This window comes from Physeter macrocephalus, chromosome 20, assembly GCF_002837175.3.
Source record: "Physeter macrocephalus isolate SW-GA chromosome 20, ASM283717v5, whole genome shotgun sequence".
Lineage (NCBI taxonomy): Eukaryota > Metazoa > Chordata > Mammalia > Artiodactyla > Physeteridae > Physeter > Physeter macrocephalus.
In genome coordinates this window covers 1,895,570-1,909,136 of record NC_041233.1, presented here as the reverse complement: position 1 = coordinate 1,909,136, position 13,567 = coordinate 1,895,570, and the positions used below count along the sequence as shown (strand labels likewise).

The following is a 13,567-nucleotide window of genomic DNA, read 5'->3' as shown; positions in this document are numbered from 1 at the left end:
GCAGGCTCAGCGGCCATGGCTCACGGGCCCAGCCGCTCCGCGGCATGTGGGATCTTCCCGGACCGGGGCACGAACCCGCGTCCCCTGCATCGGCAGGCGGACTCTCAACCACTGCGCCACCAGGGAAGCCCCTGAATATTTTTTAAAACGTGAAATATACTGCAGAATCAAAGAGCTGAGGTGGGTTAAGTATTTTACTCTAAATATATTTTTAAAATATTTATTTTGGCCACGCCAGGTCTTAGTTATGGTGCATGGGATCTTTAGTTGCGGCATGCGGGCTTCTTAGTTGCGGCATGCACGCCGGATCTAGTTCCCCGACCAGGATCGAACTCAGGCCCCCTGCACTGGGAGCACAGGCTCTTACCCACTGGGCCGCCAGGGAACCCCTTTTACTCTAAATATTTTTGCCAATCTTATCCTCCCCGCTCTAGTCCAAGGCTCACGCAGCTCCCCTCCCCCCAGAACCGGCCCAAAGTCTTTCCTCGGCATGCGGGACTCCACCTCCGGCCAGGCTGACCCAATCCTGTCTCCAAACACCCCACCCTGAGCCTGCCAGACACCCTGCTCATCCTTTTCTTCTGGCATTTAACACGTTCCCCCTGCTCTTAGAGGTCTCCAGGGAATCAGGGCAACATAGAGAGTTTCTCAGAAAATCCCTGTTGTCAAAGCAGGAAACACACACAAACACACACACATAATTCCTAAAGGCCGCTTATGGGTACTGCACAATTACGCTAAGAGCTCTTCTTGTTTCTCAGATGGCAGCGGAGCAAATTTTGGTTGTCTCAAATAATGGAGAAAGAGGATGCAGAAACAGGGCCTCCAGAAGGTTCAAAACACTCATCGGGGCCATCTTTTCAGCCTCCCCAGTGCAACCCAAATTGCTAAAGAACTGGTCAGTATTGTGTTTCCCTGACACACCTGTGGGGTTGTCCAAAGGAAGGTATTTTTAAAGGCCCAGGAAGAGGGGCAAAGACTCAGTTTGCCTGGGATGGAACTGGAGAGCCCGGGTAACTGGTAAATAGTATAAGGATTTAAAATACTCTAAAAGCTGTGATGATATTGGCCCTTCAGCCTCTCCCCTGCTCTGGTTTGGAGGGCAGGCTTTGGCTCTCAGCGCCTGGGGCTGGCCAGGGGAGTACTTAGGAGTGGCGTGACCTTGGGCAGGTTAGCCTGTGACCCTGAGCAGGCCAGCAGCTTCAAGCACCGGCTTCCCCAGCCAACTGTAAAATGCAGCCCGTAATGCCATCTCCCAGGTTACTATGAGAAGACAATGAGGATGTATTTAAGCGCTTGGAGTGGGGCCTGGCACATCATAAACACTCCACAGATGATAACGCTAGTATTCCAAGTAAGAATAAACATCCAAAGGTGCAGCAGTAAAAGGTGAACGCATTTTAAAAGTGTGATAAGATATGGTAATTAGGCAGCACCCCTCTCCCAAGACAGACCACAATCACAGTCCCCAAACACCAGTCAAGTCCATCCTATAAAGACCAAGAGTGACTGCAGCCGCCAGCAGAGCATATCTATAAAGTATCTCCTCTTTATTTAAGTTAAACAATTTTCAAGGATGGTTTCCATCTATAAAATGGACGAAGTACAAGCTCTGTACAGCAGTTCTTTTTAAAAATCAACTGGAAAAAAAATTACCAAACTATATTTTGAATTTGCAAAACATACTCACAGATACCATCATTTTAGCTTTTATGAAAACATAAGAAAGACCAGCACAGAGAAGACAACTAATTTCGCCACGCTTTGCTCCAAGGGCTTTTAGGAAAGAATCTTTACTTGTAAAAACAAGAGTGGGAGAGGGGGACAGTCCCGATGACTAAAAAGTAATGCAGCCACAGTAAGTCACTTTGGCACACTGTGTCATGTAAACATAGCTCACCCAAGGGAGCCCTCCCAGCCCACCTCAGCTCACAACGCCCACACCATCCAAGGCCGCCAACCCTACCACCTCAGGGATGGGGAGCTGCCCCCCAAGGGCCCGTGGGGACCCATCTCAATGGCACAAAGGTTGGTAAGACTTCCGGGTGGGGTGGAGGTGTGTGGGCAAAGAATTTGTCAAGAACCTGATTAAAATTTGTGTTACTTTAAAGCCAAGTTTGTCTTCTGTCCATGGGATTTTTTTCCTAACAGTAGAAGTCACCTGACAACGGAACCCAGGGGCTGGGTGACTGCTTCCTGCCTCACCTGTGCTCAGCAGCCTTGCACAGGTACCCAGAACTCTCCCTAAGAGCCTACTGGTGGTCATGATCAGCCTCTGAAGATAGAGTTGTGCCGAGTTAATCCAGCTACGGCCTCCTGGTCCACTGAAAACACACCTGGTTGGTCGGCAGGGGGCAAAAAGACGCAGGACAAAGTCACCCAGCCACGCCTCCAGGCCCGAGCCCACTGTCATAAAGCAAACACATGGGAGGCTTCTGCAGTGGAGGACCAACGACCAACGTCCCCTTTCCTAGAAGAAATAGGCAGGAGAGAGCTGCACTTGGCCAAGTGTCAACCTGGCAGAACCTTCTGGGGCTACTTCTCTGTGACCTCCCAGGCCCTCCCAGCGGGGCCTGAAGGTGTGCCCGTGTGACGCCTCTTGGACACTGGGCATCTGTGTGATGAAGTGCTGGGTGAGGGGGGGGGGGCGCAGGAAGGCGGGAGGGCAGTGACCACGAGAGTGACCGTGGTGGTCTGCGGCCGGGCTACCCCTGCGTGTGGGCACCTCGGAGGCAAGGAGGGCTCTGTGGGGACACGCCTGGGTGTCAGGGCAGCGCCCAGGCCACTCTTCCTGCTTTACTTTTAGTTCACGACTATCTCGTGGTTTATACTGACATAAGCCTCCTAAGCCACAAAGCTCCTGTTTTGTGCCCCAAATCGTCAGCGTCATTGAGCGGGTGTTGTTTGGTTTTCACTTTTCCTAATTCTTGACCCAAAGCCCCTGAGCAGGCAGGACTGGGCCCAGGTGACCTTCACAGTGGTGCCAACACACCAGGGTCCTCACCATGAGCCCAGTGCTGCCTGTGACAGTTTCCCACCATCACGGGGGGCTGGCAGATTCTTTTTTTACTCATTTTATCCTTAGAGAAAAGAAACTTAATTTACAAAAACCCAAAGCAATAATTTGTCAAACTAAGTAACCCGTTCAGGGTTTACAGACACCACGGGCACGAAAAGTGGATTCCGACACAGAGCATGACACGACTTCCAGCTGAAGCCAAACCGAGATGCCGCCGGGGTCCGGGCCACGGAGCAGGGCTAGCCTCCCGGGGTGGCGGCCACAGCAAGACCTACCCACCTATAAGGCTCCGGGGCAAAGGAGGCGCTTCCTCCCTCGGGCCCCGAAGGGCTCGGCCCCTCCTCCTCACGCTGTGATCTGCCTTGTGGACAACTTACAGGATGAGGGTGACCTACAGAAACCAGAGGAACTGACCGTACATTCTTTCTTCATACATGTCTGTGTGCAGTGTCCCACCACAGCGAAGTTCATATCCAAAGAGAGCAGGTACGCCACGCGGAAGGGGGTCTGCGCCGGAAGACAGCTGGGAGGGCGGGGCAAACGCCGTGAAGGACAAAGTCACCCAGCCACGCCTCCAGGCCCGAGCCCACTGTCATAAAGCAAACACATGGGAGGCTTCTGCAGTGGAGGACCAACGACCAACGTCCCCTTTCCTAGAAGAAATAGGCAGGAGAGAGCTGCACTTGGCCAAGTGTCAACCTGGCAGAACCTTCTGGGGCTACTTCTCTGTGACCTCCCAGGCCCTCCCAGCGGGGCCTGAAGGTGTGCCCGTGTGACGCCTCTTGGACACTGGGCATCTGTGTGATGAAGTGCTGGGTGAGGGGGGGGGGGGCGCAGGAAGGCGGGAGGGCAGTGACCACGAGAGTGACCGGGGCGCCCCGTGGGGTCTGCGGCCGGGCTACCCCTGCGTGTGGGCACCTCGGAGGCAAGGAGGGCTCTGTGGGGACACGCCTGGGTGTCAGGGCAGCGCCCAGGCCACTCTTCCTGCTTTACTTTTAGTTCACGACTATCTCGTGGTTTATACTGACATAAGCCTCCTAAGCCACAAAGCTCCTGTTTTGTGCCCCAAATCGTCAGCGTCATTGAGCGGGTGTTGTTTGGTTTTCACTTTTCCTAATTCTTGACCCAAAGCCCCTGAGCAGGCAGGACTGGGCCCAGGTGACCTTCACAGTGGTGCCAACACACCAGGGTCCTCACCATGAGCCCAGTGCTGCCTGTGACAGTTTCCCACCATCACGGGGGGCTGGCAGATTCTTTTTTTACTCATTTTATCCTTAGAGAAAAGAAACTTAATTTACAAAAACCCAAAGCAATAATTTGTCAAACTAAGTAACCCGTTCAGGGTTTACAGACACCACGGGCACGAAAAGTGGATTCCGACACAGAGCATGACACGACTTCCAGCTGAAGCCAAACCGAGATGCCGCCGGGGTCCGGGCCACGGAGCAGGGCTAGCCTCCCGGGGTGGCGGCCACAGCAAGACCTACCCACCTATAAGGCTCCGGGGCAAAGGAGGCGCTTCCTCCCTCGGGCCCCGAAGGGCTCGGCCCCTCCTCCTCACGCTGTGATCTGCCTTGTGGACAACTTACAGGATGAGGGTGACCTACAGAAACCAGAGGAACTGACCGTACATTCTTTCTTCATACATGTCTGTGTGCAGTGTCCCACCACAGCGGAGTTCATATCCAAAGAGAGCAGGTACGCCACGCGGAAGGGGGTCTGCGCCGGAAGACAGCTGGGAGGGCGGGGCAAACGCCGTGACGTGACGTGACCGTGACCCGGATGGAAACCGGACGTGCTGTCGGCGGATCCAAGTGGAGGCTGGAGAGCTCCGCTCGCTGTGCTACGGCCGCCGCCCCTTCCCTCCGGTCCTGCCGCCCGCACGCGTGGGGCTCCCGCATCCATCCGTGTGGCGCGGGACGGGCAGGGACGGCGGGGCCTGGGGTCGGGGTGGGCCGGCTCCCCCTCCTCGCCGCCCCGGTGCCGCCCGCCCCGCGCCGAGGTCCTCCGACCTTCAGACCGTGATGGAATACTGAGGTATATAGTTTCTCCGAAAGTTTAAGAAACAGAATCAATAACGTCGGGCTCGTCGGGCCCGACGGCGCGGGAGGACGCGGGTGGCTCCCCCTACTGCTGCAGGTTGAGCGAGAACTTCCACTGCTGGGACAGCGCGGGGCCGCACACCTCCACGCTCAGGCCGCCGTTCTGGGCCCCGCGGCTGTCCAGGCACAGGTTGCTGCCCACGTGCCGCAGCTTGGAGTTGCCCTCGATCTGTTCCCATTTCTGCAAAAGACAGGAGAACACCTTACAGCAGGGGCGCCGCCAGGAGAGGGCACAGCGGGGCTGCTCTCAGGGTCTGCTGGCTGCGCTCACAACAAGGTCTCTGTCCAGGATGGACGGGCATCCGCGGCAGCCGGGGTGAAACCACGCACCTCAGATTGGGACGTGAACCCACGTGGCCGGGACTCGAACCCGGACAAAACCCTGACTGGGACCTGAACCCATGCGGCTGCAACTCCAACCCGGCCAAAACCCCCAGTCTTCCAACTGAGATCACACACCTGGTTTCAGGACTTAACGGAGCTCAGGTTCTTGATGTCTCATCGCAGAAAGTATTCAGTGAGAGACAAAATGATAGGTAAGAAGTGGATTTATTTAGAGAGCAACACACTCCACAGACAAGAGTGTGGGCCGTCTCAGAAGGCGAGAGTGGCACCAGGGTTTGGGGTTGTCCATTTTTACAGGGGTGGGTAATTTCACAGGCTAATGAGTGGTCAGAGTATTCCAGCTGTTTTGGGGAAGGGGCGGGGATTTCCAGGAATTGGGCCGCCGCCCTCTTTTTGACCCTTGTGGTCGCTCTTGGAACTGTCATGGCACCTGTGGGTGTGTCATTTAGCTTGCTGATGTGTTACTGTGAGCGTATACTGGGGCTCAAGGTCTAGTGGAAGTCGCCTCTTTTGCCATCTTGGACCCATCTGGTTCTTATCCGTCTATGTCGTGTCCTCGGGCTATGTCATTCTTTCAAAGGTTGTACCCTGCCCCCTTCCCTCCTGTTTCACGGGGACAAAACAGCGTCCGCTGAGGGCCCAGGAAGAACCCAGCGCTCTCCGCTTGGCTTGCAGCCCCAAACCTCCTCTCCGGGCCCTGATGGAGACCGCTTCCCTGCCCCATCCTTCCCCCTTTTCGGGCATCTCCTCGTCCAAGCCCAAGCGCCATGCTTGGGCCCCCGCCCCTCCTCAGTCTTAAGGACTCGACACATGGGGGAATTTCCTGCAGGGACTTGGCATTCTTTCACAAGGCGGCCTCATCTGAGGATATTTCCCCTCGAGGAAGCAGCCACAGGAACCAGGCCAGCTCCAGGAGGGCCCCGGCTGCCTGCCCCTGGCTGTTGAAAGCAGCCCCGCTGAGGCCGGGGCCGGGCCCCTCAGCGTGCCCGCTTACACGTAGGGCCTCGTGCTGCGCCAGAGGGATGGGGTGAGGCCAATGGGAGGGACAGGGATGCTTGTGTGGACAGAATGCCCTGCTGCGGAGCCCACCTCTCCACTGTCTGTCTCTCCACCCTCTCCACCTGGGCGGGTGTGGAAGCCTGTCTCAGCTCCCCTAAGTCCCCGGGCGCTACCTGCCGAGTTCTGCGTGTGCCACCTGTACAGTTCAGGGCGTGGCGCCTTCGTACTCCTGTGGGTGCGCACCTGTGCCCCACTAAACCCAAACCAGCCAGGCAAGCCAGCGAACAAGCCCACAGCCCAGCCGTGGGAAACCTGAGGGCCTCTCACACTGTTGTTTAGCCCCATGTGAAAATCTCTAATGTTTGTTCTTTACAAAAAAAAAAAAAAAAAAGTAACATGCTTTTTTCTGACAAAAGCTCTCCCTTCATTAATGCAGTCTGTGATTCTAGTTAATTTTTTACACTGTGTGCACAGAAGCTCCTTTCCGTTGGTATTTTTGCAAATCCTTTGGACATCGTGGAATTCCATTTTCTTACCCTTGCTTTCCTTGCCCCCTTGACTCTGCAAATGCACACCTAACACAAACACACAGACGTGCCTGGAAACCCAGTGTTCCAACTGGCCAGAGGAGTGCGGCTTCGAGACAGAACTAGCTGAGGAGCCTCCCCTCAAAGGGCAAGTGACTGAGGTGGGAAGGAGGCAGAGCCAGGCAGGGAGGGGCCCCGCAAGGGTGCTCCGCGGGGACCCCAGGACGCTGGCTAAGCCAGCCCGCCGCCTGGAGTTTTTGCCAACAGTGGAACGCAGCGCAATCCGATGCACACGGGGGGAGGGGCCGCCCATCACCTGCCCATCTCCTCTTCCTCCATTCCTGTTCCCTCTTTGCTGTCACTCCTCCTGCTCTGTCACGTGAAGCATGTCTGTGCTGCCGAAACCCGCGTGTCACTGAGTGGCCAGGGCTTGCTTGACAAAGAATCCGGAATGGGTGGACTCTGACTCCGTCCCCTGGGGAGCTCTGCCTGTGTCACAGCATCAGCCAGACGGAAGGCCTCAAAAGCGCCCAAACCCCAGCTCCACCCGTGGGAGGCGGCCTCGGCAGCCCGGAGCCCTGGGCCCAGAGGGCTGTGGTGGGGTGCGGGCAGAGTCCCAGATGCAGAGGCTCTACTGAAAGGGCCACACCTTCTCTACCGGGCAAGGAAGGGCTTGGGGTTGACAGTTTAAGAGATCCCCACTTATGTACGCCACACACCCGGAAGAGCTCACTGTTTGCAGGCCTTCCTCCCTCTTATGACGTGAGCCTTTCAGGGTGAGAACCGGACGGTGGCAGGAACATGTCAGCCCCTGACGTGCAGCAAGCTCTCACTAAAGGAGACCCCTCCAGAGATGGAGCATCTGTCTGTTCTTAACAAAGGTTTGGAGCCCAGATAAAGTCATCACTTTACCCCTCCTTTACCCTAGACGCCCCCGCCCTAACCGCCGGGGCAGGGCACCTGGCCCAGCCCCATGCTCTCCCGACGCAGGTCCCAGGAGGTTGGGGCCGGGGACAGTGGCCTCCGTGTTTACCAGCCCCTCCTTCTCACTCGGGTGCCACAGCTGTCAACACAGATGCGCATTTAGGGACCTGCTGGGGTTCTGCAGAGCAGGGCGGGGGGCACCCGGAAGCAAGCGGGGGTGGGGGGGGGGTGGGACAGAGGAGAGACGGCCCTTTGCAAGTGTTTCCTGACAACTGGGCTCCAAGCAAGGGGCCTTGGTGTGGGCCTCGGTGCTCCTGGGGGACCCTGGAGAGGACCCCAGGCTCTGGGCCTCAGCTTCCCTTCTGTGAAAGGAGTGGTGGGTGGAAGCCCACGGGGGCTCCTGGCTCCAGCCAGCCCCAGGCCTCAGTTTCTCCAGACCCGTGTGTCTCGTGAGGAGGGACAGAAGAGGACAAGCCCGGCTCCCATGTGGGCACGTGGGAAAGTCCTTCGGGGGTTGCACTAGCCACTGCCCCTAGGCCCAAGAAAGGCTCTGCCCCCAAGGTACCCCCAGGGCGCAGGTCAGAGAAAACCAGCCAAAGAGGTAAACATACGTTCTAAACCGTTTGGAAAAAAGTAAGACGAGTGTGCGTTTAACGTCTCATCCAGTTGCACGTCACTCGTTTACAATTTGTAAATTTAAAAAGGAAAAATACTTAATGAATAAACAAAAACACGCAGAATTTCTCTTTAAAATGGCCAGTAGCGTGGGAGGAGAATGAGAACATAATCGGAAATAAGCCCCAGCAGGCCTCTGGCTTCAGAAATAAAGGCCTCTTTATATATTTTTTTATAAAATATAGGTCTTCCTTTCGGGCTTGGGGGGTTCATCAGCGATGCAAGTGAACCAGGGTGAAACACCTCCTCTGGAGACATTATCATGAACCTCAATACCTTTTCTAGGCTGGTTTGTAGGTCAGTGTTTCATTAACTTCTCATGAGTAAAGTCAGACATTTTCATTTTTAAAGCAAAGCTGAACTTTGGCTGGTCCGGGCCAGCACCGCTCCTGGCGGAGTGCACTGGCTGGGCTGCTCCAGCTACAGAGAAGCCAGGGGCCAGAGACACTGCTGCCACGCCCGCTCCTGGACCAGGGGTCTGTGCCTCCGTGCAGGGCCGGTGGCGCGCTGACCCACGCACACTGGCCACCAGTATCCCCGTCCCCTGGGTGCTCTCAGGCATCACCAGACAGAGCCTTTCTGGGCGCAGTACCCATGCCTGGGCACGAGGGCCGCGTCTGAGGAAGGGCCCTGCCCGGCTCAGCTGGCCGCCAGGGTGAGGGGAGCCGCCTCTGGTGTTGGCACCCCCCCTGCCCCAGTGCCCAGCCTGGGCAGGCCCTTACAGACCCGCGCAGGAGCTGAACACGCAGCCTCAAAGCACAGCCCTGCCTCTGCAGCCTGTCAGAGGACAGACCAAACATAAACAGGTGGATGCAGAGGGGGGAAGAATAAGCAGGACGGTGGCCTCCCGGCAGGACCAGCCCGCGCCCTGCACCCCTCAGGCAGCCCAGAGCTCGCCAGGGGCTCCACGCGGGGACGCAGAACAGCGCGAATCAAAGGTGCCGCCTGTGAACACCCAGCGTCCCCGCTGTGATCCAGGCCCTGGGCGGGGACAGGGGAGCTGGGCCCGGGCTGGTCCCCGGCCGGCACCTACCTGCCGGCTGTCGTTCTCCCGGCAGCCCTGCAGCTTTATGAGGGAGCCAGGCGCCCGGTCCACCACGGTCAGGCACAAGTCCATGTGCTTCACCGACTTCTCCTTGGTCAGGGCCCACTCCTGCAACACAAAGCCAAGGTCAGGGCTCGGCCCGCGGGGCTGCGGGGTGAAGGATGCAACAAGGAAGGGCCCCAGAGGGGACGGCACGCGGGGAACAGGCTTCAGAAGCCCTGACCAACTCAGGGCCAACAAAGGACTTTGTGCCTAAGAGCAAGGCTCCCACCGGGGGTGTCGGGGAGCCTCGTAACTAACCGAGCACTAGGCCAACAGTAGTAAGAACTTAAGCCCAAACGCAGGTTAGAGCTCCACACCCCATCTTCCATCAGTAACTGTGGGCTGTGAACGCTGCAGCTCCAGCGTGGTTACCCACAAGGTGGACAGTTCAGGGTCAACGTTTCCTTGGAATGACTCTGCCCCGACACGGGTGTGGTTGGGAAACAGCATTTATGACTGTGGCTTGTCACGTGTGCAATTAGAAACCACGTGCAGCACATTTAGCCTCATCGCTGAGCACTAAGCTGGGCTACCGATGCTCAGGAGGCTCTGTGAGGCCCCTAGGAATGGATCCAGGTATTTGTTCCCTGGGTGCCTATGACGTGCCTGGCACTGTTTTAAGCCCTTTCGGCAACAGCCCTATGAGAAGCTATTATTATCCCCATTTTACAGATGAGAAAACTGAGCCAGAGAGTGCTGAAATAACTTGCCTATGATCTTAAAAAACAGACACACATCCCTTAAGAGCTGAGGGCAGAACCACTTATTCTGAACACTGAACAAGAGCGTCTGAAAGGGCAGGAGGCTGGGGAGGGGACACGACGGGTAAGTGTGATCACAGAGTGGAAGGCGGGAGAGGAGGTAGGGAGCCTGCTCTTGGCAGGGCTATGGCGGAGACGGGAGGGTGAGGCTTCTGACCGTCACTCGAGGACTTGACCCTTGCAAAGGGATAAAACCCACGTGAGCCCTCAGGATCTAGAAGCAGCGAGGCCTCTTCCAACTCAGAATCCCACAGGGGGTGCCCTCCCCATGCCCCGCTGCTGCTGTACGCCCAGGAAAGCTGCTGCAAGTCATCTGTCCATCCGTCTGTCCGTTCACCCACCCACTGACTGTCCACTGACACCTGCAATGACTCAGACTCCTGGCAGCGAACACAAAGGCCAGGCCCTGCCCTCTGGAGGCGTCCTCCCCGCCGTGGGAGAGCGGGCATCACACTAGTGCTTGTGTCATGTAACGTTAGGCATGATTAAGTGCTAGGGAGAGGTTGTTTTTCTTTTTTTCTGTTCTCAGGGGACAGAGCTAAGGGAAGGAATACAGAACGTTCTGAGAAGCTTCACTGCTCAGTACCTGAATCACCTTGGAGCAGATGCTCTGCTATCAAGAAAGCATTAACTGCAGGTTCTTATTAGTCATCAATTTTATACACATCAGTGTATACATGTCAAAAAAACAACTAATAGTAAACTTTCTTTCGGTTATTTGTATGGAAATAGGTTAATATAAATGTTTCGGACATTACATGAAATTTCTAAAAATCTTATATGTTCTGTTCTGGTATAATGTTAGAAATCATAATTCTAGTTATTACTTTAAACTGTATATCTCAGAAATAACTAAATTTCCTTGTCAATTGCATTATTATGAACTTTCATCAAATCTTAAAAAAAAGAAAGCATTAACACCTGGAGGCCACACGCACACCCCTCCCCCAGCCAGAGGTGAGACACAGGTCCAGCTGGGAGGGGTGGGCTCGGGCCACCGTCCAGGAGAGGAAGGGCAAGCCCCTTGGCCTGTGGGCGTGCTTCCTTGTCCCCTAACAGGGAGTCAGCCTGGGCAGTCCCCTCAGCTTCAACTTTCTCACCTTTTAATTAGGGTTTCTCCAAGCGTACTCTGTGAGGAATTCTATGAAAAGTTGGTTCTAGGTCAAGTAAATTTGGGAAACACTGCATATGGACCCCGTGTCTCTCTTGCAGATTCACTAGTAGCCTACCAAAGGCTCTGAAAGGTCCTGGAGTAGAAGAACCTGCCTGGTCTGTTTTCCACCGTTGCCCAAACCTGGAAGCCCTGTGCACACCTGTGCTCCCCTGTCCCTGGGGGCTCTTGGCTCTGAGTCTGCAGAGCCTTCTCAGAAGGGCCACATGCCGGGCCCTGAGGGTTGGTTCCAATCTTCCACGATGTTGTCCTTCCACAGGGGAGTGGGGCGGAATGGGGTGCTTTCAAAGCACCACCAGGTACCACAGAGGTCCCAGGAAGGAGCAGACCATCTGTGTGAACCAGTGACAAAAAGACCCCGTCCCCGCTTGGGTAAGGGGAGTGATGGGTGGATGACTGTACGGAGAGGGCTTTTCGGTCGTTCTTGGAAGCAGGTGTGGAAGGTACTGGGCGGTTTGACGATCTCCAGTGAAGCTCACGTCTCAATGTTTCTACAACCTTCTTGCTATGGCGTGCTTCATTATTATTGTTATTATTATTATTTTGCGGTACGCGGGCCTCTCACTGTGGTGGCCTCTCCCGTTGCGGAGCACAGGCTCCGGACGCGCAGGCTCAGCGGCCACGGCTCACGGGCCCAGCCGCTCTGCGGCACGTGGGATCTTCCCGGACCGGGGCACGAACCCGTGTCCCCTGCATCGGCAGGCAGACGCGCAACCACTGCACCACCAGGGAAGCCCATGCTTCATTATTTTAAAGCAGGCTTTACACTGAATTCCAGAAAAACTAACTCAGCTCTGCAAACAGCAGAGACAGCTGCCACTTTCTTCTTCTGGCTCATTTCAGTGATCTGAATTTGCAAAATAAACCGCATGAATATTTAAGAAACACTTTTTTGAGCTGCCACTCTTAAATTTCCCCATTTCCTGTGTGTCTGCTGAGGCCCAGCCAGAAACCAGATGACACACCTTATTCTTCCGGAGCACGGGCCCCATTTTCCATAAGAAAATGCCGTTTACCCCTCGTTTCTCATCCCCGGGGGCCCGCTGCGGCCCTGACTTCCTACCTCCACAGGATGCTTCCCCAGGGCCCCAGCTGCGCGTGGCTAAGCGAATTACAGTTAAAGTGAGAGCTGTACATCCTGTCACACTCGCCACCCACAGGTGGCTGGTGGCTGCTGTGCTGGGTGGTGCAGATCTAGAACATTCTCGTCAGCACACAAAGGACCACCTGATCTCGGAAGCAGCTCGCTGGCCCAGACTGGTGCTCGGGGGACGGCTGGGCTGGAAGCGGCGCACCGCCTCGCTGTGACCTGCCCCTGCATCCTTCCTGCTGGGAAACCCTCCCTGCCCAGTGCTCATGTGGGGTCACCCACCCTGGGGGCTTTCAAATACCCTGATGTTCTCTAACCCCAGACTCACGAAATTAGGCTAGCTGGGCGGGGGACCTGGGACCCGTGTTTCCCAAGAGCTCTTCCTTCGGCTCTTCCGCCGAGAGCCAGGGAGGTCATCTGCCTGGGACAGTGGCCAGAGCTGGATGGGGGCTGCCCCCTCCCCGTGCCTCGCTTGTCTAATCTACCAGGCCTGGGCCACGCCGGGCAGCTGCGAAGACAGCACCACCAGGAAGAGACAGGAGGCCAAGAGTCCGGGGCTGCCGTCCGCCCAGATGCTCCTCGGGAGGATGGGGAGCAGCCAACTGCACGCAAAGGCAGGCGCCCTCCTTTGAAACAGTTCTATTTAAAGGAGGCTCTGGGATACACTGAGTTAAAGTGCCTTTGTTTAAAACGGCAGACCCCCCGAGAGTAGGAGATTGAGCGTACCCAGCATCGCCCGGCCATTTTTGTGTACGAGGCCCTCATTTTACCAAACATCTGTTACCGTCTCATGGGGGAAGCACCTTCTAGAGCCCTGTTCTTCTGGGACACACAGGCGGCTGGGCCTATCAAGCCCTCACTTACCTC

The 13,567-nt window shown here is 56.1% G+C and overlaps 1 protein-coding gene across 1 annotated transcript in view; it reads right to left on the bottom strand.

The window, feature by feature from the left end:
- Window positions 1-3,574: 3,574 nt before the first annotated feature.
- Window positions 3,575-13,567, bottom strand: part of GALNT2 (polypeptide N-acetylgalactosaminyltransferase 2) — a 184,142-nt gene continuing 174,149 nt past the window's right edge. Inside the window, exons 15-16 of the mRNA XM_024117061.3 lie at window positions 9,625-9,744; window positions 3,575-5,302 (exon numbers count right to left, since the gene is read on the bottom strand). Of these exons, the coding sequence (XP_023972829.1) occupies window positions 5,147-5,302; window positions 9,625-9,744 (276 nt within the window). The 3' untranslated portion in view covers window positions 3,575-5,146. The remainder of the gene's footprint in view (window positions 5,303-9,624; window positions 9,745-13,567) is intronic.